General features: G+C 39.0%; 1 protein-coding gene across 12 annotated transcripts in view; it reads left to right on the top strand.

Moving 5' to 3' along the window:
• Positions 1-27,843, top strand: part of PRKAG2 (protein kinase AMP-activated non-catalytic subunit gamma 2) — a 236,458-nt gene that overhangs the window by 199,822 nt on the left and 8,793 nt on the right. For 10 of the 12 annotated variants that reach the window (XM_085572911.1, XM_085572912.1, XM_085572913.1 and 7 more), the window contains 8 exons: positions 8,054-8,163; positions 20,629-20,710; positions 22,223-22,281; positions 23,720-23,765; positions 24,407-24,461; positions 26,287-26,413; positions 27,094-27,259; positions 27,549-27,586. In XM_085572911.1, the coding sequence (XP_085429037.1) occupies positions 8,054-8,163; positions 20,629-20,710; positions 22,223-22,281; positions 23,720-23,765; positions 24,407-24,461; positions 26,287-26,413; positions 27,094-27,259; positions 27,549-27,586 (683 nt within the window). Of the gene's footprint in view, positions 1-7,343; positions 7,468-8,053; positions 8,164-20,628; positions 20,711-22,222; positions 22,282-23,719; positions 23,766-24,406; positions 24,462-26,286; positions 26,414-27,093; positions 27,260-27,548; positions 27,587-27,843 lie in introns of all 12 variants that reach the window. The other 2 variants (XM_085572918.1, XR_014953200.1) reach the window with 2 other exon arrangements.

Raw genomic sequence — 27,843 nt, 5'->3', positions numbered from 1 at the left:
CCAGCTTGTGGAATGCATTAATAGCTCTCCAGCACCTGTGGTGGTTTGTTGTGTTTTGGTTTTTTTTTTATTATTTTTTGTTTGCCTATTGTTTTGCTTAAGCAAACTGCCTTTTCTTCTTTACTTCTCCTGTAGCAAATTAAGTTAATAACAAGGTACTTCTCTCTCACTAGTGGTGGTGTTTAGTTACTCCATAATTTGCACTCTTCCAGTTCAGTGTTTCTTTCAGATTTTGGTATTTCCTGAAAAATTGTATTATCTCCAATCCACTTCTAAATTCAGTCTGAAGATATTGTGAAGTTTTAAGTCTTGCAACCATTTCAAACTCTTACTGCAAGCTCTTTGAAGTGTGGTCTGTTCCTGTTTTGAAGGTCACTAAAGAGAATGTTGAATAAAATGCAGTCTCGATCCCCTGATACTCCACTGTAAAAGTATCAAACTGCTGGTAAAAACACTTCCAGGGTGAGCTGTAGAAATGTCAAGTTCTGCAGAGCTTGCATGCCATTCTGCACTACCTGATTTGCATGAGGTGGGCCTTGCAAATGTTCCAGCTTGGGAAATAGTTTGAATTTGAGTCCATGTCTTGTTAAGAACACACAGTTGTCATCCAGTCTTGCAAACCCACTGGGAAAAAACCATATTACCACTTTTGCTGCAGCTGGGATTGCTTGTTAGGCAGCTGCCATGGAGTGACTCTACTCTGTCTTCTCCTCGTGCAGTGATAGTCATGCTTGCTTTAAAATTAGTGTCTCAAGCATACTGTGATTTTTTTAATATTATTTTTGTGTCTTCTTTCTTTTTCATCCAGTTGATAATTTTATATTCTGAGTAAAAATTGGTTAGTCTGAACTGTTCTGACACAGCTGTGTTGGCTTTTTTCTTTGCTTTTGATGAGCTGCTTTTGTAGGTGCTTTTAAATACACTGGTTTTAATAACTTGCTTCAATACACTCCTAAGAATTCTGACTGGGCTTGAATTTGTTTGGCTTTCCTGTAGACTGGTATATCTTATATCTTCTCCTTCATGAACTTGCAGAGTTCAGGAATGGTTGCTTTTAGCTAGGGTGACTCCTGTTTACACACATAATAACCTGCTGTCTCTGCATGAAGCAACTCCTTGTGACAAGGGGAGAAAACATCTCAATTACCTTGGTGATCCAAAGTGACTGAACAGTTGCACTGACTTTAAAATTCAGAAAACACAAGAAAATATGTGCAAAAAAAAAAATAAAAAAAGGTAGATGCACACAGTAGTGAAGGTTATGTTTGGAAGTGTCATAAGCAGTTCTGAGTACAGTTCTTAAAGATGTGTTCTGATTTCTTTTAGCTCATTACTGTTATTAGAAGGTTTAACCTTTGTCTGAAGACCTGAGCAGCAAGACAGCACATTTACTTCTCTATTCATTGTTACTTATCTGTTCATGTTCCTGTTCTCTCTTATTTTCTGTGCCTCTAGACCCTCTTCCTATTTGCAGGATGAAGTGCAGTTAGCAAGGGAGAGCTCACTAACTATTGTTGTTCCTATGTGCTCACACTTCTTTTTAAAGTCCTTTTTTTCTGTCACATATATCCATGCTGTAATATACAATTAAATTAGTCTTGGAACACTGAAGAAGCTCCTGATAGTGATCTCTAGATACATTTCCTATCACTTCTTTGTATCAGAGTTTATTACATCTGTAAACTTGCTGTAATCTTTATCTGCCAGCTCAGGCATTCCTTTAGATGAGGGTGGGAAATGTTCAATCTGCAGCATCCATGCCCTATAGCCCGTGGCTGCCTGAATAATGCTACTGTGGAATTTCAATGTGTGGTCTTCCAGAACATTTTAAAGCTCTTTGCAGTTCTCAGACAGAAAAATAAAGTCTTGTTTCTGTCTCTACATCCTTTCCTCCTGTTCCTTGCATTCAAAAGCCTTTCAGCTTGTGATGGAGTTGTCAACTTCTATCACTGTCATATTATTTCCTATATATTGGACTGTAAACCTGTTTGTTTTTCCCCTGTATAACTGGAAGAAGTACATTGCTAGTCTTGGCTGCCATCTCTGTGACAAAGTTTTGTTAAGCATGTTCTAAAACTTTTGGGGTTGTCCTGTGTAGAGGCAAGAGCTGGGCTCTGATCCTTGTGAGTCCTTTCCAAGTCAGGATATTCTCTAGTTCTGTGATTTCTCTCCTGCCATATAGAATAGGTATTCTTGTGACCATCTCTTGCTGCTTTTTTTTTTTTTTCTGTCTTTTTTTACCACTTAGTCATACCCTATAGCTGATTACATGGGTGGTTATTTTGGTGGTGTTTTTTTCTTATTCTGATAGAAGTTTCCTCATGAATAAACAGAAATCAAATGATACAGCACAACAACAGTGCTTCTTTTCTCCTCTGCTTGGCCTTGTTAAACTATGTTAGTATTCCCTTCCTACCAAGGCTGACATTGATTCAGCTTCTGGTATCTGGTTTCTTGTCCAGTGTTCTTGGCTCTTTAGCAGACAGCTCAGCAGACTGAGCAGTCATGCTCCCTTACTGTGTGATTCTGTACAAAATTGTAGTTTCTTGTATTTCTCTGCCAGTTCCTTGGTTCCCAAGCTTTTCACTGGATATACCATGTACATTTTAATTTGTGAAGCATTCAAACCTAGCTAAAAACCTGCTAAAAATTTGTCTTGCAGAAGGTAGGCTGAAGTAAACCTGTTGCTTGTGATCACAGCAATGTCCTGTGCACAACAACTGCAGAATCTGTTCCTGTCTGTCCCTTTGCTGAGGAATGCTGATCAAATCCTACCTGGACATTTGATTCCCAGAACATTATTCTTGAAACCCTGCTTCATTCAGATGCCTCTATTTCCCTTGAAAGCTGTGTTCCAGGGCTTGGTGGTGAGGAGTAGTTTATGGTTCCCTGTGAGTGGTGTCACTGTTGCTCTTGGAGTGGATGAACTGCATTCATTGTGGATGTCTTTTTCCAGATCTGTGTTCAGTGACTTATGCTGGAACTCCTACAGCACTGGGAAAGCTGTGTGGGAGGTTTTCAAGGATATTAAGGAACTCCTTCAGTAAAATCAGACCAGAAGTTATCAGAAACTTTAAAGCCAATTTTGGTGACAGCTTTCAGATAAAGCTGCTGTCAGAAGAACAATTTGCAAGGTTAATGATGTCTTTTACCTGTTATATTCTCTGCCAAGGGTTATCTCTAACAGGACAGGGAGAGAGTAACTTGTCCTGGCTTATTGAAGTGATTGCTCACCTTGGTGTCTTCTGGCAGCATTTGGCACAGCTCAGCTGATCTTTGCTGTGGGTGCTGTCATTGTCCTTCTAGTGTAAGGAAAAGGCAGGAGATATATAAATATGTGTGTGGATTTATATATACATATAAGAATGTAGTATAGAGTACTTTGACATAGCACCTTTCAATAAAGTTTATCAGTGTAAATACACTAATAAATTTGACTTAATGTATTGCTGTTGGATCAGTTCCATAGTAAACATTGCTATGAAAAAAAAAAATCTTTGGTCTTTAATATTTTCATTCTCTGGCATCTGAAATGTGATATTCAGCATATCATGCAACTTTTAAAATAAAAGTATGGCTTGCAGTGCCCTTGCAGTACATAGATATCTATGTGCAGTAACAGAAAATAAAATGTATTTTCCCCTAACCAGGTTGTTTAGTACAAATGAGAACATCACAAAACTACATTTCTACTTCCCCATTTCCTTTTATCTGTTGGATCTGGCTGAGGGGAGATGATTATGCCAATAGTAGTCAGGGTGAAAAGTAGTGCTGGGAGTGCTTAGCTCAGCTTCTGCTGCTCTAAGAGAACTCTTAAGCTTTTCAAGTTGTACAGATTTCATACTGATTCTTATTAAAAAATCAGGCAGAATGGTGCAATTGCTGTGTATATTTATGGTTTTTGTCTTCCTCCAAGCTGTTCACCAGGCTAGGCAGTTAGCTGAGTGTAAATTTTATATAGTGCTCTCTGCTGCTTTTTCCTTTTTAAAGGGCCTTCTTAAAATCTGGCCGTTAATTTCACATGAAACTTTGAGAAGTCAGTTATACTAGCAGTTGTTTAGGTTAGTAACAAGGTTTAGGTTCATAAGTTTGAGTTCTTCAAATGATTGAGAGCTGCCAGAGGTCCCAGCCCTCAATCTAACCATGAGGACAGGGGTGCTATGGAGAGCTGCATGTGGCGTGGAATTAACATTTTAAAGAAGGTGAGAGAACCCAGCCTCAGTGGAACCTGTGTCTTTCTTTCAAATACTCCTGGAACCTATGAGTCCACTTGAAATATGACTGGATACCAGGAGCATAATACAGCTGAAACATAAAATATTATAGGGAAAGGTCCTGATGTTGTGGAGATTAGGAAGCACTTGTGGTCCAGGATTTTGTTGGGCACAAGAGCACAGCCCAGAAATGCAGCCTGTGGCTTGCAATAGACACTTCTGAGGAACTTCTCTAGGTTTTTATGTTGCAGTATTTGGAAGCTTTTCCATAAGTGTTGACGTTATATTCCTTTTCTCCATCTGCAGGCTTTTCTTTTTTTTGTTTTTTCTCTCTTCTTTTTTTCTGCTTTTGAAGAAGGCCTTGAAATTCTGAGAGGAAAGCACCCTGCATGGTGGCAAAGGCATGAGTGGAACTGAAGGCATCTGTTCAGCAGATCTCTGAGGAAATGGCTGCAGCAATGCTGCAGAAGTTTCTGTGTCATTCCTGAATATTCAGATGATAGTTATACCTTAGAGCTCTCTGAATAAAGAATTATGCTTCGTACTGAGTGCCACTGCAATCTCTGAGTCAGTATTGTTGAATAATTAATCTGTCCAAAAAAAAAAAAAAAAAAGAGCTATGATGAGCTTGTAAATAACATCTACTGGCTGAAATAAAAAACAAAATCATGTCTCAAGTTATAGTGGAGGGTGTGAGAAAAGAAGAAAGTAAAAATCATTTTGGTGAATAAGATTGAGAAGCAGAGTGGCAGAACTACAAATAGATTGATCTTCTACTCTTTAAAGGATCTTTACAGTAGGAACAAATAAAAGGCCAATGCAGAGAATTTACTCTGTAAAAGCCTGTATGACAAAGTGCTCAACTTCAGGTGTTAAACTGTCTGAAAGGGTTTATTTGTAACCTTCCAGGTGACTTCTCTTTATTTTCTATTAAAAATCATAAAAAACACCACTGGAAATTTGGATATTTTTGCCTTCACCTGTGTTGTGGGGGGAGGGGGGTGCACATGGGCAATGTCCACTTGGCAAAATAACTTCCGGATGATCTTCAGCAGATAAGCTTGCATGAGTGCACACCCCACAGAAATACTCATTCAGCTACTTATTAATGAATTTTTCTCCTCCCCAGTCCTGCACTAGATTCAGATGCCTCTTGCTGGGAGTCTGCTCTGTGAGCCAGCTGATTTCCAGATGATGAGCTGAGGTTTGGCTGGAGGCAGTTCTGTGCTCACATCTCCTGCATGCAGGGCAGATGATCTCGGGTGCAGGTCAGAGATGACGTGCAGAGACTGAGGAGGTTGTAAGTCAGGCCAGGAGGGATCTACCCATGTCCATCCAAAGGAAGCATTGCTTGGCAGGTGCTGCAGAGGCTTCAGAATGAATGGACAGTTACTGGGAAAACAAATAAGACCAGAACAAGAAATGAATTGGATAATAAAGTAGAAATATCCTCATGGAGATGAGGGTGTTCTTATTTGATCACTTATATTTGCAGCACAGTAGTGCTTGGATACAAACCAAAGCAGGAAGTTTGTCCTCTGGAAGGGGAGAGAAACTGTAAAGGGGATTATGCCCTGTGCAGTTGTGCTGTGCAGGAAAGATGGGTGTGAGTGCATCCCCGAGATGTGCTGAGCCTTAGGTTTGGGAGACCTTTTTCTCCATTGAACAGTTGTGTATGTACATAATATATACATAATACACAATACCTGTACAAAGAATTGGGCTCTGGCAGCTGTTGAGTATTCCCAGGTAGCTGAAGCTGTTAGAAGGTCTTAAATACCCTTTCCAACAGGCACTGGATGGAGTTGTGTAGGACATGTGAGTTAAATCAGTGCTGTTTTAAATCAGATGTTTTGTATGTTTAGTTAGTAACTAATGAAGTGGTGCATTGTGCTTACTTATACTATAAGGATCTTCTCTAGAAATAAACCTCAGTTCCAGCTGGACATTGGATTCTTGTCCAGATCCTGCTAGAGTTTCCTAGCTATATCACAGATGGCTGCCTCATGCTTCTTAATATTTTTAATTGTAACTTTTCAGTTAAAATTAAAGGGAAGCAGTCCCTTTGTGGTGTCTCCCCTGCACTGGAAGACAGCAGCATCTGACCATTCCTTTGCCTAACCATTCCTTTTCCTTTGAGATAACATCTAACCATTCCTTTGCCTCTGGGTGAGGATTGTTCAGGTCCACTTGAAGGTTGTGTTTGGAGGGTGGGAATGTGTGGTAAGTAAGAGGAGGGTTTATGGGCACACCTTCACTGTGCTGGTAAGAGTTCCTGGTTGTGGCTGCCATGAACAACCTCCCCTGATTAAATTGTTCTTGCTCACAGTTATTGTGCTTATCCTGATACATTTAAAAATTGTTAGTGAGTTGGCAAGACCCTGTGGAGCCATGATGTGCTCTGAGAATTTTTTTCAGCTGGTTGTTTTGTGGTTTATAGAATTATTGAATCATTTAGATTGGAAAAAAACCTCTTAAGATCATCAAGTCCAACTGGTAACACTGTGTTCACCATCCCATGTCCCCAAGTACCACATCCACACATTTTTTGAACATGTCCAGGGGTGGTGATTCCACTGTTCCTTTGTGGAATTTGCAGTGTTCCTATGCTTGTTTCCACCTATAGGATCTTAATTGTCTACAAATTTGAGATTGAAGTAAATAAGGAGTCTTGGAACTGCACTTAGGATTGTAGAAGCAACCCTAACTTTCTAAAGACTAGATTTAATGATTATTTATTTATTTTAAGAGTAATGTGAGTAGAAAATTAAGGACTTCTTCAATGTGTAGAAGATGCTGGATCCTGGAGCAGCCACTTGCAGGGGAGATCCAGCTTTGCTTCTGTAAATTTGAACTAAAGAAGGCTGTGCTGAGCCATTTGGCGGAATGACAAATAATTTATCCAGAGCAAGATAACTGATTCTGAGCAAATCTAGTAAATGAGTATTTTGAATTTTTAACTTCCCACTATGAAGTTCTTTAATGGTCAGTAGGTATTTCAAGGGGATTTTTGAATTTGTTGTCTTTTTTTATTGTGCTCTTCAAAAGTATAATATATGTCCAAGTTTCTGTACAATTATTACAGGGTCTAAAGGGTACATCTCTGATGGAGGGATTATCCTTGACCAGGTTCTAGGTGCCTGCTGGAAAGAATGGAAAGCCAAACTGTTTAAAAAAGAAAAAAGTTAATGTACCTGAGCAGATCTGAGCATTGTATGCACATTCATCTGAACAAATGCAAAGAAAATAAAAGGTAATATGGATGGGACTGCATGTCCTTGCTACAGACATGCAGCACTAAAACCGTTTCAGCCATGTAGATCCTGGTTGTATAAACAAAGTTTTGGAGTTGTGATGCTCTTTGTAGCTTGAAGAGAATGGAGCTGATTACACAACTTTCCTGCTGCCTCTTTAGAAAATTCCTATGTGAAAAGTGAAACATGTAGTGGTAAAGATTCAAGAAATAGTAATTTAAGGCGTTAGCGTTTCTTCCTCTGTCTATGATAGTGTTGAGATGCATGTTCCAGTAGGTTGCTGTTAGAGGGGGGGGAAAAAAAAATTTTTTTTTGATTTTTTTTTTTTAAGAATATAACTCTTCAGCATCTCATCAAAGGAGAGCAGTGCATTTTGTCTTTGTTACATTTAATCTGAAAGGAAAGATGAGTCGGAAATGCAAAGTGCAAACCTATGACTGTGTGCCCAGATCTGAAAGTGTGATTTTGACTTTTGCTTTAGGGTCGTCCTTCTGCACAAGCGGTGTTCAGTTGATTTGGCATGTTTTTTTACTTCTCTTTTTTTAAGGTTACTTAAATAAAACAACACAATGTTTTTACTTGCAGCACTTGAAGAATCGGAAAGTGACATTTATGTGCGATTCATGAGGTCACACAAGTGTTATGACATTGTTCCAACAAGCTCTAAGCTTGTTGTTTTCGACACTACGCTACAAGTGAGTATTCTCCTTTCAGTCTGCCTTTACTTGCAGTTCATTTATTTTTCAAATGAGTGTTTCCTGAGTGTTAAATGAAATTTGATCTCTTGAAAAGAAGTCCTGCCATTGTGCTGTGCTTTAACTGTACAAAACTATATTGTTTCAACTGTGTCTTTCATGTTCTGCCAGAGGAGGAGTTGGGGGAAGACATCCTAGCAGAACAGAAAGAGGGGATGTAATTTGGTTTGCACTCAAAATCTCTATTTAAAAACAAAAATTTCAGATGAGCCCAAATTTATATTGGCTTCTTCATGGTTACCTGAGTCTTCATAAAGACATTTGGTGTAAGATCCTTGTGCAACAGCTAAAGAGTGCCCAGGTGCTATAAGCTTGTTCTTGATATACTAAGACAGCTTAGAACTCAAATGGATGGCTTAATTATGCAAATTATTACATTCTCCAGAAAATTTTTGTTTTCAGCTTCTTATTTTGCATTTAATCAGTAAATCATCTGCTAGACTCTTGGCTCTGTCTGAAGAGTTTGTGTGCCAGAAGAAGGCATTAGCTGCCTGCTATAGAAACAGACTAATCTGTTCTGCAGTGTGGTAGAAAGCTGTGGCTTTCTTTGTTTCCTGGATTTTGCAATTGGTATTTTTTTGCTTGCTTAGTTTTTTTGCTGTTTCAGTGTATTTTTCCTTGTAAAGATGCTGGAATTCTGACTTAACTAAGCCCACTTAGTAATTTTGGTCTTGAATGTACTACTCAGACCTCAGATTTCTACAGTCAGAGGCATCCATGTAACAGATACTCAGTCCCAAAACATTCACAGAACCATCTTGTGTATCAGGTAATTGTATATAGTGCTGGATTGAGTGCTATGACCTGCAAGGTGGAAAATCTACATTGACTTTTTCACTATCTTAGGGGGGGTAGAGTTCTGCAGTATTTCCTTTCTTCTGCCTGAAAGAGAGGATGACTGTCAGCTCTTGAGTAAAAAGTTTAGTTTACCTGAAAAATCAGATTTAGGATGATGGGACTCACGGTCACTCTTCAGCTCTTCTCAAAGACTGTTGGCCTCCTGTTCATTCCAGAAGATATTTTTTTCCTCACACTGTGCTGGGAGTTGGTATCTGCAGTGGCCGTGACCCACAGCCTGCACTTTGACCTGGGTCAAAGGCTTGAGCCTGGTCACTGTTGAAATTAGATTGTTCTTTATTCCATTTACCAGTTAATCTTGAGGGCATTGGGACAGGCCACTGATTCCTTTTGGAGTCTCCAGATCTCTCGATGGATGACATCGTGGCATATACCAATTTTCATTGCTGGAGCTGCGTTGAGAAAATGCAATTAATGTCAAGAAGTGAGAGTTTCCTCTCCAGGTGGTGAGCCAGTGTGAGGTAACACCTGGAGTGAGTGAGCCTTGTGAGTTTTCACCATAAAGGAGAACTGGTAATTTAATGGTGATGGAAAACCTTCCACCAGCACTTCACCAAAATCCCTGTCTTATTTGACATCCCTAATGATTGTCATGGATTGCAGCTGGAGGACAGCAAGGTCTGTGATCATGGAGTCATAGTCTCAGTCTTCTTCTCCAGGTATTTGAAAGCAGTGGTGGTAGAAGGGAAGTCTGGAGTTGCTCATTCAGACTGTAGTATACAATAAATATGGACCAAATCTTAAGTTTGTATTGCTGATGAGGAGCCTTTTTTCCCCCTCTAAACTGCATTTTTTTTTGACTTTGCATTATTACATTTAATACATTACTTTTAATTTATAAAGTCGTAATACTGTAAAGCAGGACTGCTCTTCCAGCATGGGCACTAGTTTCCAACTTAGCAGGTTTTGCAGAACTATTTAAGAAAAGACTAAAAAGGGAGAGCTGAATGCTATCTTGGCCTGCACTGTTAGGAGGTCTTTTAAATACTTCTGTTCAGTATTTCTGTTTAGTTCTTTAGCTGGCAGCCTGTTTTCGTGTGCCACCATCAGTGTCCTCGAAACACATGATGGTCATTCAGTTTGATTGGTGTGGCTGGTGCACAAACATGTATGGAATATGAAAATAGAACAGCTTTTTTTATTTGCCTAAAACAGCAGAATAAGTACATGATGTAGAATTAGCCCAATAAGGATGGTCAAATAAATTTTCTAAACTGTTCCTTGCATTTTAGTTTTGAAGGTATAAATTACTTATTGCCCAGTAGCTCAGGACTTTGTATCAGTTTGTACTTTGAAAACACAGCTCTGAAACATTCAGTGTCCATGAATCTTCTCTAATGGGTATTTGTCTTTCCTGGGTCTGTTTCTTTACTACCCACATCAGTGTTTCACTTGATATAAAAACAAACAAACAGAAAACACCCATCAAAAAAAAAGAAGACTTAGTGCCTTGAAAAAGTTCTCCAGTGATTTGAATTCAGGTTTTTATTAATATTAGAACTAAAACACACAACTTAGGAGTTCACTTCTTGCTTCCCTTAATGTAAGTTAGTAATCATCAGTGGAGGAAGAAGGAAAAATGGAGCTGGGTTGTGTTTTCATGGCATCCTTTGAAAGATTCTGAATTTTGGATTTTTGTTTGGCAGCAGTATCCCGACTCCCTCTACTGGTCAGCCATCACAGCACACATCACTTGTTTCTACCCTGGAAAATTATTAGTGAGATATTTTGGAAAGTATTCTAAACCTGTTGTTAGTTGTGGGAAAATTGGAGATGTTACCCTTATATAACAGGGCACCAATCATACCACTGAAGCAACACTGATTCATAAAAGTAAATATTTAGCCTCAGTGTCTGTAAGGGAATTAGTATGAAGTTTCAAAGGCAATCTTGTTTTAGCCATAAGAGAGGGCATGGTGAGGTGCCTTTACCCTGGAAATAGAAGGAAGGCTTTAGCAGTAAAAAATGCAGTGGACCCCGACTCAGGGAAGAAATGATGATGTCTGGCTCCAGATCAGAAGGCTGAAGGATAGCTTTATTAAAACTATACTGTAATACATTAATATACTATTTAAACAGATAGTATACTGTTCTACATACTCATTTCTTACTTACCTATCTAACTGCAACTTGTGACTGTGCTGAGAGCCCGAGCCACAGCTGGATCCCATTGGTCACTGACCCCAAACAACCTTCACCAGAACCCAACCCAGCCATCACTGCAGGTAAACAATCTCCACACCACATTCCACATGGGGAAAAAAAGGAGCAGAGATACTCTTTTCTCTTCTTCTCTCTGTGCTTTTCCTGAGAGACAGAATTATGTGTCTCTGTCTAGAGAATGTGAATGTTACAGGTGTGTCTCAGCTGTCACCTGCATGTGGCTGTCACAGCTGGGCTGTGGCTCTTGCACCTCTGCTGGGCATCAGCTCCTGTGGTGCAGGAGAGCTGTGCTTCAGCAGGACAAGGTGCCCCTTGGCACCCAGCATCCACACTAAATACATGCAGTGTGCTGAGCCCTGCTCTGTTGACCTGCCTGAGGCCAACTAGCACAGCTCAGTTTGCCTCAGTGAGGTTTCACCTAGAGCTTCCCCAAAACAGGATCTGCATCTGGTTTGCCTGCCTGGAGTGGTGCCTGGCCCATGCTGAACCCTGGAAGTGGCAGATGTTGCCTGGAAAAATGCTTGCTGGCACAGTTTTCTTGATTTAGGCTGACAATGGACTGTTCTTTTACCTTTTCAATTTATTAATACTTAATTGCTCCTCATAAATATTTATAGAATCATATTGAGCTGCATGGCTGTGCCTTTCCCTGCCTGTGACCCACGAGTGCTCCTTGTTTGTGACAAGCTGCTGCCTTTGGCTTTTCCCAGGGAAGATACTGTCTTTGTTTGGCACACATGAAAGCAACTTCATAAAGTCTGATCTGACCAGGAAGGCAGTCAGGAGACAATTAGATGTTATGAGCTTTCCTGTGAAGTCTGGAAATTGGACTCTGTGGATGATGGGGAAATTGGGCAAGTTGCAACAGCATACAGCTCACAGTGGATAAATTTTCTCATCTTTTGCACATCTCCTGAGATGTAAACAGGAGGATAAACCCTTCAAACCCTTCACAACCCCTAGAAGGGTTTAGGGAGGTTGTCCCTTGAAGGGCTATTCTAAGCATTAACTTACTGTTCTTCCTCATTCTCATTATGCTAAATATAAATGGCTCTAGATTGTCTTTATGATAGACTACAGGAAATCACTGAGCTGGATTCAGTTTTACTGGTCACCAGCTTGTGTCTTCAGCACAGCATGTGAGCACTGTCATTTGGTGTGTAGATCTAGGGGAAGGAGGGGACACCCAGGGCTGCCTTTCCTTTCTTTTTGTTGGTTTTGAGCTGTATCAGGTACATACAGTGACACAGCAATCTGATCTTTTCCTTTGATAGTAAACAAAACAATTCCTGTATAAACTAAAAGATGAATGAAATACAACACTTTGTTGACATTCTGTCTGCCAGGTTACTTTGTCTATCATCTAATGTGATTTCAGTTTTTCCTTGTTGCTGCATGCATTTGGTTTTTTTAGAGGCCAGTGCATCCCCCACCCCATCCTGAACTGTATTAGCATTTTTTAAGGAAATGCCTCTTACCTAGCTTACAGCAATCTCTGAAGCTTAACTCCAAAAGCTTTCTTAAGGCCAGATTTTTTGTCTGACCTTGAAAGAAATGTATTAATTTGTTGTGGCTTTGCCCAAACTACACAAAGATGAGAAGGATTAGCTTGTTTTCTAGAACAGAGCAATTAACCCTTGAAGAGCTGTGTGGAAGGTGAGTATTAGATGGAGGCTTCCCTACTTTGTATCAAGCAGCAATCTGCAGTCCCAAGAATGATCTGCTAGCAGATGTAGTGGCTGGGTCTTGTGGAGTTTGCATAAGCTCTCTTTGGCTCAAAAGCTCTGTCTAGACTTTGACTAAATTATGTTCTTACCTGTTACAAGTAAATTTGGGTTTTAATAATAAAACATATGTAGCTTTTGCTCATCATGACCTTGCAACTGTTTTTAAAGCACTTGTTCAGCACTTCTTCATAAACTAATAAAAATCATGTTTATATGGAAACAGGCATCAGAATAAGCTTTCAGAATCCTAAAGACTTTGTCCTTTTATTTCTTTCTTTAAGCAGAAGAAATCTTTGTGTGACTTGGTTAAATTATTTAACCTGTTTAATGAAATTACCTAAGTTGTTAATGGACCAGATGTTATCACCAATGTAGGCTTTTGTCAGAACCTGTCACTCTAGTAAGAGCTCAAATAATTTTCTATCACATAACTAAAAAAATACTTTAAACAATGTTCTGGAAACTTCTTTAGTAATTTGACAAGCTGGCAGTAAGTATACCTTGTAATAACTTCTACAGAGCATGCAATGGATTCAACATTAGAAGAATGGAAGAGGATTTATATTTCTCTTCCATGTGCTGACTCTATTCAGTGAATGGATTTATTATTCTGATTCTCTCCAGGTCATTCTTGACTGGGGTGTTGCCTCTCTCCAGGGTAATGAGATAAATCAGGCTTCCAGGAATAATGCTCCAGGATGGTTTGCTCCCAGAACCACACAGCAGACTCTGGGTCTGCTGTCACACAGCTTTACAAAAAGGACTGACTGTGTGTTCCTCAGTTGGCTTTGAGGTTTCTCCCTGATGAAGCTGCTGCTGTCTGCATTTCTGAGGAGTGTGAATACCCCTCCTTGCTTACCCTGCCCACAGAACTGTAAGAGAATCATCTAATTTAGCTTCTAACCAGCATGTGGGCTGAGGCAGTGGAGCAGCCACATAAAAGCTCCCTTCATTGAGATCAGGCTGGAATCAGTGGCATAATATGGGAAGACTGCTGTGTTTTTTTAGAGCTTCTCCTATTGCTGGTATACAAGCATAGGAGTTTAATCCTGCAGCTCTCAAAATCAGTAGGAAGCACTCATTTGTGGACACTGGAGGAACGACAGTGTCACTTAAACAGAAATTTCTACACAGGGTGCAGGTGAGGTGTTTGTGCTTGGCTGAGTGAAAGATAAATATCATTCTTTTTGCCTTCTCTGCCCCATCACCACTTTTTGGATAAGATCTTAATCTGTGAAGGAATTTCTGTGCCCTTCCCCATGCGGCTGATCCTGCTGGTTCTGCCTGTCAGATTTACCTGATGTTCCCTCTTAGCCCATTGTGGTATGAAATGTGCCAGCAGGAAGCTCCAGGTTGGACACACTGACACAGAGCATCAGTGCAGGACTTGGTTTAGTGCCTTTGGCTGGACTGGGACCTTTCCACAGGCTTGTGGTGTGGGGAGGAATTCTGCATGTGGACATGCCACCTGCTCCCAGGGGAGAAATTTAGAGTATGTGCATAGTTTTAACTTGAGGATGAGACTCTACCTGTTACTTCTGGGGTTTGGCTTGGCCCTGAAGGGTATTAAACCATCACATCTTACATTTTACTCAGCTATGGTGATAAGAAATGCATGATCTACCCAGGAGTGCTCTCTTTCCATCACCTGCAAAATATAAATTAATTTTGATCTGATTTCCAAAATTCAACCTGAGCTAGAAGACCTGATTGTGAATGTTTATTGGTTGGGGTTTTTCAGATGTTGAAGCAAATGCAGATCCCCAGTTAATAACAGGTTTGTCCAATGTTTCTCCAATCTACTTGGTAAGGTAAAGGAGGAAATTCTACTTGATATAGTCCAAGAGTGCTTGTCCCTTGATAAAAGGATTCATTGTTCTTAAGTAGCCTCTTTGTTTGACAGCATAATCCTTTGAGGAGGAAATGCTTCTAATAAATTCATAGACCAAAGAAAAAAATAATTGGAAAATAAATTGTAATGCAGGAGTCACAATGCTGAGATGGCTGGCTGTGTTCTTCATACTGGTTTAGTCTCTCCAGACAAATCAGTTTGTAAAAACACTGAATTACTAAAAGCACCAGAAGAGAGATTTTAAACTTTTCAAAATAGCTCCATGGTTCTCTGTAACTTAGAGGTGTCTGGATTGGGCATTGCAGCTTCATTTGAAGGGGGAAAAAAAAAAGGAATTGTGAGTTAAATATGCTTCCCAATGTGAATTGCTTCAAAATGAAAGTGCATTATGGGCTTGGAGAATATTTAGCTTGTACTGCTTTTGCGTTATCAGGATGATAATTGTGGGATCTGGGGATGAATGCAGGAGTATTCCAGCTTAGCTCATAGGAAAAAGTCCTTTGAAGGTGATGCCAGCAGCAAGGAAGAGGAGGGCTGTCCAAAGAGCTCTGTGGCAAAGTTGTATTTTCAACTTATTAATATGTTCATAACATGTTCCCAAATAATATTTCATGGGTTTTGTTCAGGTGGCAGCCTCGTGCAGAGGAAGCACTGCCTGAAATCCTGGTGATGTGAGGGAGTAGCAGGGGAACCTGTCTTACAGAGCAAGACCATCAGCTTTACCTGCAGTAGTTTGTTCTTCTTCCTCTCTTGGAGACTTGCTGAGATTTGGGCAGCCAGAGAACTTGCCGTGCTGCTTAAAGAAACACAATCCTGCTTATGTTTGGCTAGAAACTGTTGCCTCATTCAGGAGTCTTGGCTCATGAACGCTTGAACCAAAGGAATAAAGTGTGGGGTGCCCAGGTTTTATGCTGTACAAAGGTTGCAGCAGAGCCCTGATGATTTTCCTTTTACAACAGAGACCTGTGTGTCTTCCTACTTGGTAAGAACTATTGAAATGAGAGTGTTTGGCCTCTTAAGAAGGAATTATCAGTGTAACTTTTTCTTCCACCTTCATGCTCTTAACAGTGGGAACAATGTCTGTCTGGAGTGACTTTGCCACATTTGCTCATGTTGTGAAGATAGAGATAATGCTGTTTTCCTTTGAAAGTATAAAACTCCCTCTTTGCAAGGGGAAGCCATTGAGAAACCCCTCCATGTTTTGGTACTTAGAACATGTGAGTGTACTGGTGTAGAAATCCAACGTTCTCCTTTAGTTCTTCAGCTATTCTCACCAAGTCTGCTAAGACTGGATGTCCTCTTCTTGTAAATTCCTTTCAGCTATATGTCAAACTTTGTTATGCTAGGAAGGGTGGTTATTTCTCAGGGACTGCCTGAAAGATTTGGGTTTGATACTGTGGTCTACATAGGTATTTTTGGAGGTATTTGTCCTCTCTAGTTTTGTACTCCTTAAAAATAGTTGGGAATTAAAGTAAGCTGGTAATTTGTCAATTTACCTAGTGAAAATGAAGAATGTTCTACATCACTTCAGAACATCCATCCATCAGGAATCAGAGATGATAAAAATGTCAGGGATCAGCTGGGTCTGGTACCACTTTTATGGGAGCTCTGTGCCAAAGAGTGTAAGAAGGAGCTTCTTCCTTTCTATTCTGATCTGCTAAAATATACATTTCTTGGGGTTACATTAGAGGTTTTCCAGGCAAATGGCTGATGCTGGCTGATCCAGTGAAACAGAGAAACACTTATCATCCTGCCACACCACAGGAGTTCTGGCAGGTCTTTGAATGCTGTCCATGCCACTGGACTATGATTTGCATCATCCTCTTGCTTGGTACTGGCATATCTGAAGGTGTTCCATGGCTTTGTTTCTTACTTCTGTCACCTTTGAGCCTTTTTATGAATTCTGTCACGAGGCAGTGGTGCTGAGTTGTGTTTTTCAGCTCAGTAGGATTCTCTGCTCAGCTCTGACCCTGTAGCACCAGGAACTGTGACAGCTCTTTTCCCACAACCATTTGTCAAGGACGGGAATCTTTTTGCAAGGCAAATGAAGTCAAATATTTCAACAGCAGCAGTCAGCCTCCTTGCCTTATGGGGCAGTTCTGGAAGACAAGTCTGAAACCACTGGTTACTTATGGACATAGTTACAGTTTCCACGTGTGTGTGTGTGTTGTATAAAAACACTGAATTTTTGGAAAGGAGCTCATCTTCAGTTTCCCCTTTCAGGTGGCTCCCTCATTCAAAGTTGTTTACTGAGGAGAGCATTTCTGCAAGGGCTTGTAAAATCCCTGTATGTGGGAAGAAGGAGTGTCCCTTTCAGTGTTTTCCAGCAGTGAGGAAAAACTTATTCTGCAGTCTGGTGAAATCTTCTACCACTGTTCCTGGTTTCACTGCCCAGTAATCCAGCTATTTTAGGAGCTCACTAACTGTAAGGGATGAGGTTTCCCAAACATTCTACCTGAAAAACAGGACTGTTTTGTCTGGTCTCTTGCTTTCTTGGTAGTGACTGTTGTATTGGAAGAGGCTTTGTCCTTCTTCGGACTCACAGTGGAAATGTTTGAATGGTGTGCAGAAACAGTGACCTCCAGAGGCTGTGTCTAACCTAAATCAGCCTGTTCTTCTATTCAGCATATTGACAGTGTAATGAGTTCCTGTAGTAGGAAAAGCTTGTTCCTGTTGTGCTCAGTGTAGTGGAATAGCAGCTATTGTTGAGGTGAACTGTGTTATATCTATGATTTAGTTGCTGTGTTCTTTTGCTGAAATGTGACTCTTCTATTTAAAGGGCAGAGTCTTGGAGACTACAGTCACAAAAAGTAGGATTGCTCCTCTAATTGTAAATGTCTAGACATCTTACTGGGGGGGAGATGGGATCTGTGGGATGCAGTTTAATCCCTGTGGAAGGCTGGTGAGTCATGCCCCAAGCTGACTGTGAAGTCAGGGTGAATATGCAAGGTCAGGGTAAATGTCTGAACAACCACTAAATTTGGGTGGATAAATCCCATTTTTAGTGGTTCATTGTGTGTGTTAGGACATGGTTAATGAGAACAAAAAGCGCTTTGTTTAAAGAGTGTTTGTACATGGTGCTGAACAGCAACAATCTCTGGGCTCTGGGTGCTGAACAATGGGTTTGGGAAGGTCAGGCCAGTCCAACACCGTGGGGTCAAGAATTAATGACGCTGTTGGAGGTCCAGAGATGGGACATGGTGGAGATCTTCAAAGGCTGCTAACTATATATCATCAGAAAGCAAGGTCCTTGTGGCTATTTTCTGCATGAACATCACTGAAACATCTAAAAGTGCTGGACAGAAGCCCAGCCCCACACCCCTGTGCTTTGGCTGGCCACCAAGCAGTGCTTTGGGCAACTGAAATTGGTCAACCACAGAAACTGCAGGGAAGTGTGAGTGGATGAGTATATGTTTGCACTAACAAGCACTTTTAGCAAATAAGAATTAAGAAGGGGTTTTGCTTTGTAATTACCTTACTTAACTAAGAGACAAGTATTAACAATAAGAACTTGATGGCATTATTACTTTATTTAAAAGGTGACCATGTAACACTTTCTACAGTACAACTGAAGGCAACAATAGCAATGTCACTTGAGCTGTGATCTAGGAACACAGCCCAGGGGGTTGAGTTTAAGTATTTCTTTACTAAATTTCCATTATTTATTACATCAAATGTTTAATATTCTAGTGCTTAAGCTAAAATCCCTGTCTTTTATGAAGGATTTAATTATGAACTGTCTTAGTAGCTATATCTGTTCAGCAGATTTTATCTGTTCAGATTTTCCAAAACGTGTATTTTAAAGCTAGACAAGATGGCACTTAATGGAAAATTCTTGTGATTTTTGGAAGCAAATAACTTGCAAGTAAATCAAACAGCAGGAACAGGGCAAGAACTTACGCTTTGAAGAATCCTTTCTTTTCCTTCTGGATTGTCTACAAGCTCAGCATCTTGAGTAGTATATATTTGGAACTCTCTCTTTTGAAGTGTCTTTTCTGAATCTAAAATAATACCTCCGCCTTGCTGTCTCACCCACCTGAGCATGGTGCTAGCTGGTGTTCTTTGCTGCTACTGTGTCTGGGAAAGAAGTAGTAGCAGGAATTTGGAGGCTGCCTGCAGTGCTTTCCATGTTTTCTGCCAAGGCATGCTTCTCTTCCAGGTTATCAATTACAGGATTTGTAAACTTGCTGGAGGAGTTGTGTTGCATGATTGCTATCTGGGAGAAAGCTATTTCCCCCTGGCTTAATAGGTTAGCAGTTCCCTTCTTGCTCTGATCCAGCCTTGAACATCTTTTTCTCTTGTGAAGGACTGGGGACAGGAGCTGGCAGTGACTGTGACCTTGTGTGATGGCTCTTGTTGGGGAAAGATACCAAAGCTGAGGGCTCGGGGTTTCAGGCAGTGTGAGATGCTTTCCCCTTTTTTTGATAAAGGATGGTTAGAACTTGTTTTGCCCCAAGCTGGAGCTGGTCTGTGTGCACTCACATCTGTCTCATAGCTGTGCCCCAAATAGCTCCCTGCTTTTGCTGCATTAACTCAGAGTGTGATGCTGTTAGTGGGAACACTTCATGTATCTTGCCATGGGGGTTTCTTTGTGGTTTCAGTCTTCCTCGTGAGTTAGGATGCTCTTGTGGTGAATTTGGTAATATTTGTTTAGGCTGACTCCTCCTTGTATCAGCAGGGTGGCTGAACACCCCTGGCACCTTTCTGTTTAACCATTTTCTAGATAAATCCAGTGGTTTTAGTCTTACTTGTTGCCCTGGGGTTTTGTTGTTGTTTTTTCCCCATGTGGCTTCTTCAGTTTCAGTGCAGTTAAGGGATGATGGCTGGTGGTTATTCCTGTTCATTGGTGATATGGGATCTCCAAAGTCAGGAGGCAGCTTTGAGATCTGCTGATGTTTGCAGGGTGGATTTGCTTCTCACAGTCAGAGAGGAAGCAGTCAGGCTGCATAGATGTAGCAAGAAATACAAAGAAGAATTCATTCTTATTTGCCACTACTTTATTGGATGCTGATTCCATTGACTGTGAAGCCCTTTTATTACTATTAATCTGATGTGGGGAGGATCCCCATGGCACATAATTTAAAAGTAGACCTTTCAGATAGTGATGTGAAATCATGATCTGTTCAGACTGCAGTCATCCAGCAATTGCATTTCTGTTATTTGGACCAAGGACAAGTTTCATGGATATAGAAATAAAGATTGGTTGGGTCCTGGTTTTGTGCCAGGTGAAGACCTGGGCAAGAACCATCACTTCCATGTTGTGTTTTCCACAACTGAAATACGTGATTGATTTCTTTAGCAGCAAAGCAGGCCAGGTAATTCTTTGCTTTTCAGTCATATTTAGAATAATCAAACTTAAAAAAAAATACATATATAAATCAGGTGTCTAAAAGCTGTAGGGGACATCGAGCTGCTGTTGTTTCAATCTCATATTTTTAACAAGTTGCTACAGTAAACATTGATTAGAAGGTAGCATAGTCTTCATGTGTTAAATTTAAGGCCCTCTCTAGTTTATGGATATATCAGAGGCTTTCATTTAGAATATTCACAAAATAAAATAAAAACAGATCTGGTTTTGCTAGGCTTTCTCCAGCTTTTTAACAATTTTAAATTTAAAAGTTAAAGGTTTTTGTTTAGCATTGTGGTTTCTGTTACGTTTTGAGTGCCAGCTACCTGTTATACTGCTTTTGGATTTTTTCCTGGTAAAAGAAACCTTCTTCTCTTGGTGTCTGGTATGCTAAATCAAAGCAAAAATTTGAAATTTGTTCATTTTGGTTTGGGGTTTTTTTGGTTTTTTTTTTTCAGGTAAAGAAGGCATTTTTTGCCTTGGTGGCAAATGGTGTGAGAGCAGCTCCACTGTGGGAGAGTAAAAAACAGAGTTTTGTAGGTAAGTAGTTCTGAAATTTTTCAGGATTCCAAGAATTTCCAAGGTGCCTTATTGTTTCAGAATGGTGATTTGAGCCTGGCCATCATGTAACATCCTAGAGAAATACTGGCAAAGAGAGTTTCTTTTCCCTCCTTGTGGGGAGTGAAATGGTGCCAGCTTTCACAGCATTGCTGTGCCTTGAGAACGATGTTTCTTTTAGGTCCCAACCTTCTGAAATTCAGTCTCTAATATGTGCACTTCACTATGTATTTAAAAATAAAGGCAATGGTCACAGAAAGAAAAATTTGAAAACAGGAACTATAAAGAGAATAATTTAATATTCCAGTATCCCGATATAAGTGCAGTACGAGGCTGTTTCTGCTTGTGCTCAGTGAGGTGCAGTGAGGATCTCTAAAACCAAAACTGAAGCTACAGAGATGCCCCATGTTGGGTGAAAAACATCAGATCTGTGTATTGCTTTTTTAAAATCATGTCATTAATTATCACAACAATAATCTTCCAGAACTAGATCTCTCTTTCAGTTAGAAAATGAGCTCACAGTAGCAATGACATAGAATTATTAATATTTCTTGTGACCTGGAACGTTGAGGATTCCTGGAAATGAATGGTAGATAGTTAATAAAGCATTTGTTAAAATACTTTCAATCCAAGTGTGGAGGAGTAGTCTTGCAATGCACCATAGGAGTGCTGTGTTTTTTATTTTCATTTGATTTAATTTCATATTCTGTCTGTAACTAAGCTCTACTGATTTAAAGCTGACCTCCAGATTAATTTTTCCCTTCCCCATTTCTTAGTTTCTTCAGTTTAGATGTAAGAGTAGTAAACAGTGGAGCAATTGCATCTTCTCAAATCTAGATCTTGAAAGCTCAAAAAAGATTAATATTTTCAGGTAACTAAACTAATCATCAATATTATATTACATAGCTTGGTATTGGTGCTTAAAATTGATATATACACAATGGATATGCTATTTTTTTCTTTTGAAAAGTCACATTTCCATACAGGCATTGAAGATTACCATGGAAATGATTGAATGAAGTTCTGTAATAAGTAATAGTCAAGAAAAATGTATTATACTGTTCCTTCATTTGAATCTAGGAATCTGCCTGACTTGGCAAGTACATAATGAGAATGTGTCTTACTCAAAAAGAAAATGAAAGGCAAGAATAATTCTCCAACTTTGAAAGAGGTTCTAAACCCCCTCTTTTCCTTACATGCTTCTGGGAGTCGATGTGGTCTGAATTCAAGAGTTTTTTTTGAGACAGATTGAAAGTGAGGAGAAGCACATGGGTTATAATATTGAATATTATAACAGATGTGTTTTTATTCTGAAGCACTGTGTCAATGGGAAAGTGAATAGACATGGTTTTAAAAGTCCAATGCTAGTAATATTTTACATGGATTTAATATTTATCATCTTATATATTGTGAATATAAATTGAGAAAATAGCTGAAAGCTCTATATGTTAAGTATATGTCTAAAGACCTTTTTTTATGTATCACTTGTTACAGGAATGTTAACAATTACAGATTTCATTAACATACTGCATAGATACTATAAGTCTCCTATGGTAAGTATGATGTTAAGTTGTAAGTTGATCATTTGCTATACAGCACAGACTGATATCCCAAATTGAAAGGTTTATGATGATTGTCATTGTTATTTAAGTCTTTGCATGGTAACTTACAGAGGTTTGGATGCTGTAAAAAATTAGTGCTCTTGGAGTGATGGTCTAGAATAAACAAGTTAAACTAGTTAAATATATGCAAATATTTTAGTTACATGGCTGAATTGCACAATCAGAGGGAGATCTGTTGACTTCAATTAACTGTAATTTGAAATTCCCATTGGCAGTCAGTTGATGAAATTCTCTAGCTTGCATGTTCATACAAACATTTACATCCCTTTCTTGTTCCTGTCAAATCACAATTCCCCCCCTACCAATTAAAACATATGTACTATGTTTTACTAGCTAAAAAATCAAGAACAGTTGGATGGAGCAGACATCTGATGTAGTTGCCTTCTCAAAGCTCATGTTAGTTTTTAAAATTGATAGTGAAATTCTCATCAGATGCCAGTAGTGTGCTGCACTGTCCTTTCTTCATGTTAAAGAATTCCTTTTTATCTCCCTGGGGATTGACAGGGAGTGAGGGGGGGAATAAATGAAAAGTGCTTGTACACTGGTAGCTTATTTAAAATTGTTTCTGTGTTGTAATCACTCTCTACATCAATATTACTGATTTTTCCATGAGGCTTTACTTAATGAGTTCTCACTCATTTACACTGTCTAAGGTCCTGTTCATAGGTTCTGCTTAAACTGGCAGCAATAAATAGGAGAAGCTGAGGAGGGATAATATCTAACTTAAATGACTGATGCAGTCTTCTGTAAGAAAAATAAAAAAATGAATGTTCCATTAGGGAGTACTCTAGTTTTAGTAGGTGAAATTATGCAGAAAATATAATTCTTGAAGTATTTTAGTCATTCTTCCTGGAAGCATCAGGAAATACAGTATGAAGCACATTGCTCCTCATGTGCTAGATAATGTCCACCACTGAGTGATGAGGAACATCCAGGAAGTTTTCCCTAAAGAAGTGCCCTTGCTTTTTAGTGATCAGGTAACTTTATTCTGTTGGCATTAAGGAGTCAGATGATCAGGGTAAGCTTTTTATTGGTGTGAGGAATCCCCTGAGGGTTTACCCTGGATGGTTGTTTGAAGGTGGTACAAATAACTGAGGTGATGTCTTTTGAGTCCAGAAAAGAGCTGGGCTGCAAACCTAGGCCAGTGAAAGGCTTTCCTGTTCCCTGAAATGATAAATCCAGGATTGTACTCTGCATTAGGGGCAGGATTGCACCCTTTCTCTTCTTACAAGAAATGTTGTGTTGGACTATTCTTACCCTCTTAGATTTTTGGCACTGAAATAAAAGAAAATTATTCAGATGTTTACAATGTTAATGATGGATTTAAAATTAAATTACTTCAAGTTGAACTTCCATTTATTCATTTTAGGTTCAGATTTATGAATTGGAGGAGCACAAGATAGAAACCTGGAGGGGTAAGAATATTTATTACTTGGCTGATAATTTACTAAGTTCTGATGTTTTTCAGTATAATGGATTTTGAATTCATCATAGAATTCTCTGCACATATTTTTAGATGAAAGCAGAAATAGTAAAAGCTTCTCTTTGGGCTCCTGTTGTGTATTTTTCTATCTGAAACAGCTGTGGACTGGTGATCTGGGTGTGTAACACTTTGCCCCTCATTCATGGCTCTTTAAGAAAGAAAAAAAACCAGTGGAGTGGGAATGAGAGTGAGCTGCAGACTGCAGCCAGAAATTCCTGCAAAATTCTGGATGTGACCAGAGGTGTTGAATGCAGGGAGCAGCTCCATGTAAAAAGTAGTCTGTGTCCCATGGAATGGTACATGGAGATATCTGTGTGCAGCACAGAACCAGCATGAGTAAAGGATTATTTGTTGTAATTGCAGTGACCTCTGCTGGTACCAAGCTTAGTCCTGCTTTTAAATTTTATGTCTTTTTAATGTCAATATAGAGCACTGTGCATAAATGGTAGAATAACTAACTGTAAATTGCTGTCTGCCACTTAATTTTGTATGATTGAATTCATGAAATGCTTTCATAAAAAAGCTGATGTTTTCGTTTGAAGTGGTAACAGTCTATTAATTTTCTAACCACAGAGCTTTATTTACAAGAGACTTTTAAACCTTTAGTGAACATCTCCCCAGATGCAAGGTAGGATTTCACTGTTCACTCTGCTTAACTTGAAATACACTAACGTCTCAACTCTGAATTTAAGACCTCTTTATATGTAAGAAGAAACAATTTGTTTTGTAAACTACAGTACAATAAAGTATGATTGTCTTTTAATATAATCAAGAAGGGGTTAGAGCTTTTTTTTTATTGTGAGTGAAGACTTTGATTATCCTAAGAAGAGAATTTTAAATTGAACTTTTGTGGTTTATCAGCATAACTGTTCTGGTAAATGAGCTAGACATGGGTCAAAATTAACATGCAAAACAGGCAATAAGATGACCCTTCAAGCTAACCTACAGGTCATCTTTATTTCATGAAAATCAAAAAATATAGAGCCCTTCATCTGTCTTGTTCTCAGCAGTCACAGTAATTGGAAACTTAAAGTCCTTTTCAAGGCAAGTAACTTCCCTTAACTAAAGGAAAGACAATATCTCTGTGGTTTGTTCTGCTCTACTCTAAGGCTCTGTTTTTTAAAATATAAATAACTGTCCTTTTCTTCTTGATGCAAGTTGAAAGAAATAGTTTTTGAACTGTCATTATGCCTTTTTTACTAAATAACTTGAGAAGGGAGATTTAGTTGCTCTCTTAAATCTCGAGTACTACCTGATTGCTGAACTGGAGGGTGAAGTTCTGATTCTTGCTTTCAGTTTGTGGACCAGGATTGTTTGTGCCCTGGTGAAGGGAGCTCCAGTGATTACACTGAAGTAATGATGTGCTGTATCCTCAGTGGAATTGCCATTTAGTGATGAATAAGTCATTCAATTCAGTCATGGGGGATGTATTTTGAATGGTGGCAGGTTAAAACAACAAAATAGCCATAATTGTTTTCAGTCAGAGTGCAGCACGAGAAGCTTTGCCATAAAGAAGATGCAATAAAACTTTTACAAAAGGTTACAGCAAGTCAGCTTCAGAGCTGTTGCAGAGATGGGCTTGGGTTCTGGGGCAGTCAGACTGCAGCACTTAGGAATTGTTAAACACTCACTGCAGGAGTGGAGGAATCTTGGCTCTGTGCACATTAAATGGGGCTATTTCATCCTTATGATGGACTCAGAACACAGCTTGTGTATGGGAAGAAGCCTGCTTCAGCAAGTAGGTGTTTATCAGAGCTTTACCAACATTTTTACTTGATAATTTATTGCAGTTGCTGGTCAGCTGCTTTATCATGGTCTTAATGCACCAAGAAAAAAATAAAATGGTCATTTGCGAGAAGAGCAGACTTGCACAGGTTGGAGTGTTGCTAAATCCTAGCCTGCAGTGCATGGGAATGTTTTAGATCACCTAAGGATATTTTTTTGCCAATCCCCAGTGATAATTCAGTGAACTTATTAGGTAATTGTTTGGGGTTATTTGCATATATGTGTGTAGCCATAAAAATGCCCTTTGTAGAAAATGTTACAGAAATTTGGGATTCATTAAGTGCAGGAACTGCATTTTTCACAGTTTGTTTCTTAACAGAAAGACCCATTCTGAGTGCAGGGGTACTGCAAGCATAGCACTTGCTGGAAAAAGAAATTACGCTTGTAACAAGTTTTTTTCCGAGACTTTATACCACAAAATGAACTTTCCATCACATTTTCTTAATGGATTTGGATTTCCATGAGCTTATAGTTCTTTATGTGTTGCAAAGCAAAAAGCTGCAAAAGTTAATTTGAAATCCCTCAACTTTTTTATAGCATTAAAGATAATGCAAATAATTACTACATAGACTTCATGTGAGTTTATAAATGTGTGCATATATGTATGACTTGGCTTTACTTGTTGTTAGCTAGAATTCATTAAAAAAATAAAATGTTTTTCTCCTCAGCCTTTTTGATGCTGTATATTCGTTGATCAAAAACAAAATCCACAGATTGCCAGTTATAGATCCAGTCAGTGGAAATGCACTTTATATACTTACCCATAAAAGAATCCTCAAGTTCCTCCAGCTTTTTGTAAGTATTTAAAACTATGCTGTGCTTAACTGATTTTTTTCCCACAGCAGACATCTGATATAATTAAGTAATTAAAGTCTTAGTGCAGAAATTTCATAATAAATTTCCAAATTCATTGGGTCTTCATGTATCTTTTATTGGTAACACGGAAATTAAAACTTGATATAAGGCCTATATTTTAGCTTTACTTTGTTTTACTCCGTTAAAGAAAAGTAAACTCCAAGGACTTTTCTATTGGTGTAATTTGGTGTTGTTTCTGGAACGTCTCCTCAGCTCAGGAGTTTGTTTACATTAAAAGAAAAATTAGTTGTCTCTCAGAGATAAGATTGTCATTTCTCTGTAGTAATGTTAGTCACAGCAATGAACAGGAGGCCAAACAAAGCAACGGAGTTCAGAATAAATATTCAGATTAATGTTTTCTCTCTTCTCTCTCCAGTTTTAGTGGGAGTGACATAGCTTAGGATCTACAGCTTTTAGTGATGTGTTACTACAGAAAAAATGGAGCAAAAAAACTAGTTGCATTGTCTTAATTTAGAGCTGCTTTGAACAGAAACCCCTTTGGCTGTTTGGGTTTTGTCTTAATCTGGTATCAGGGAACTGCAGTGACCTGTAACCATCACTTGGAGTCTGCAGATGGATGGGTGAATGTCAGTGTAAATCCATTCCTTCTGACTCCCTAGATGTCAGAGATGCCAAAGCCTGCCTTTATGAAGAAGAATCTGGATGAACTTGGAATAGGAACTTATCACAACATTGCCTTCATACATCCAGACACTCCTATCATTAAAGCCTTGAATATATTTGTAGAGCGAAGGATATCGGCGTTGCCTGTGGTGGATGAGTCAGGTGGGTACAACAGGCTGGGAAGGGAAATGCTACTGGGAAGGAGGGGAAAACACAAGAAAGAGTAAAAAAAAATAATTGAAAAGGCATAGGGGAAGAAAGATAATATAAAGAAATACTTATGCAAAATGTGGGTTGATGGGCGTGGAAGAATTTTATTATTTGATAGGTTCTTTGAGGTTTGGTGTTTTCCCAGTTTTTCCTTCCTGACCTGTCATTTCTTTTTGTAATTATAACAGGTGAAAGCAGGAAGCAAGAGCTTTGTTAACTTCTGTTTTTCTTTTCTTTTTAGGAAAAGTTGTAGATATTTATTCCAAATTTGATGTAATAGTAAGTATATCTCTTAAATTCTATTAGATATTTTATATGTAGTAAGCATTTTTAAATTAATTTGTTAATATGACAGTTCTATTTTGTTCCTTCGGCTGTAATTAAACTGAATGAAAGAGATTCAATTCACCTTGCACATAATTTTTTTTAATTGCTACTTTTATTTATGTTATCCTTAGTAGTGGTATTTGCACACAGGCTTTTATTGCTTTGGATGTTACCCAAAATAAGATCTGTCTGGGCATAATTCAGAGTAG

Source organism: Lonchura striata, chromosome 2, assembly GCF_050655825.1.
Source record: "Lonchura striata isolate lonStrDom1 chromosome 2, ASM5065582v1, whole genome shotgun sequence".
Taxonomy (NCBI): Eukaryota; Metazoa; Chordata; class Aves; order Passeriformes; family Estrildidae; genus Lonchura; species Lonchura striata.
Note: the sequence above shows the minus strand (reverse complement) of the source record. Positions and strands in the feature narration are given on the sequence as shown.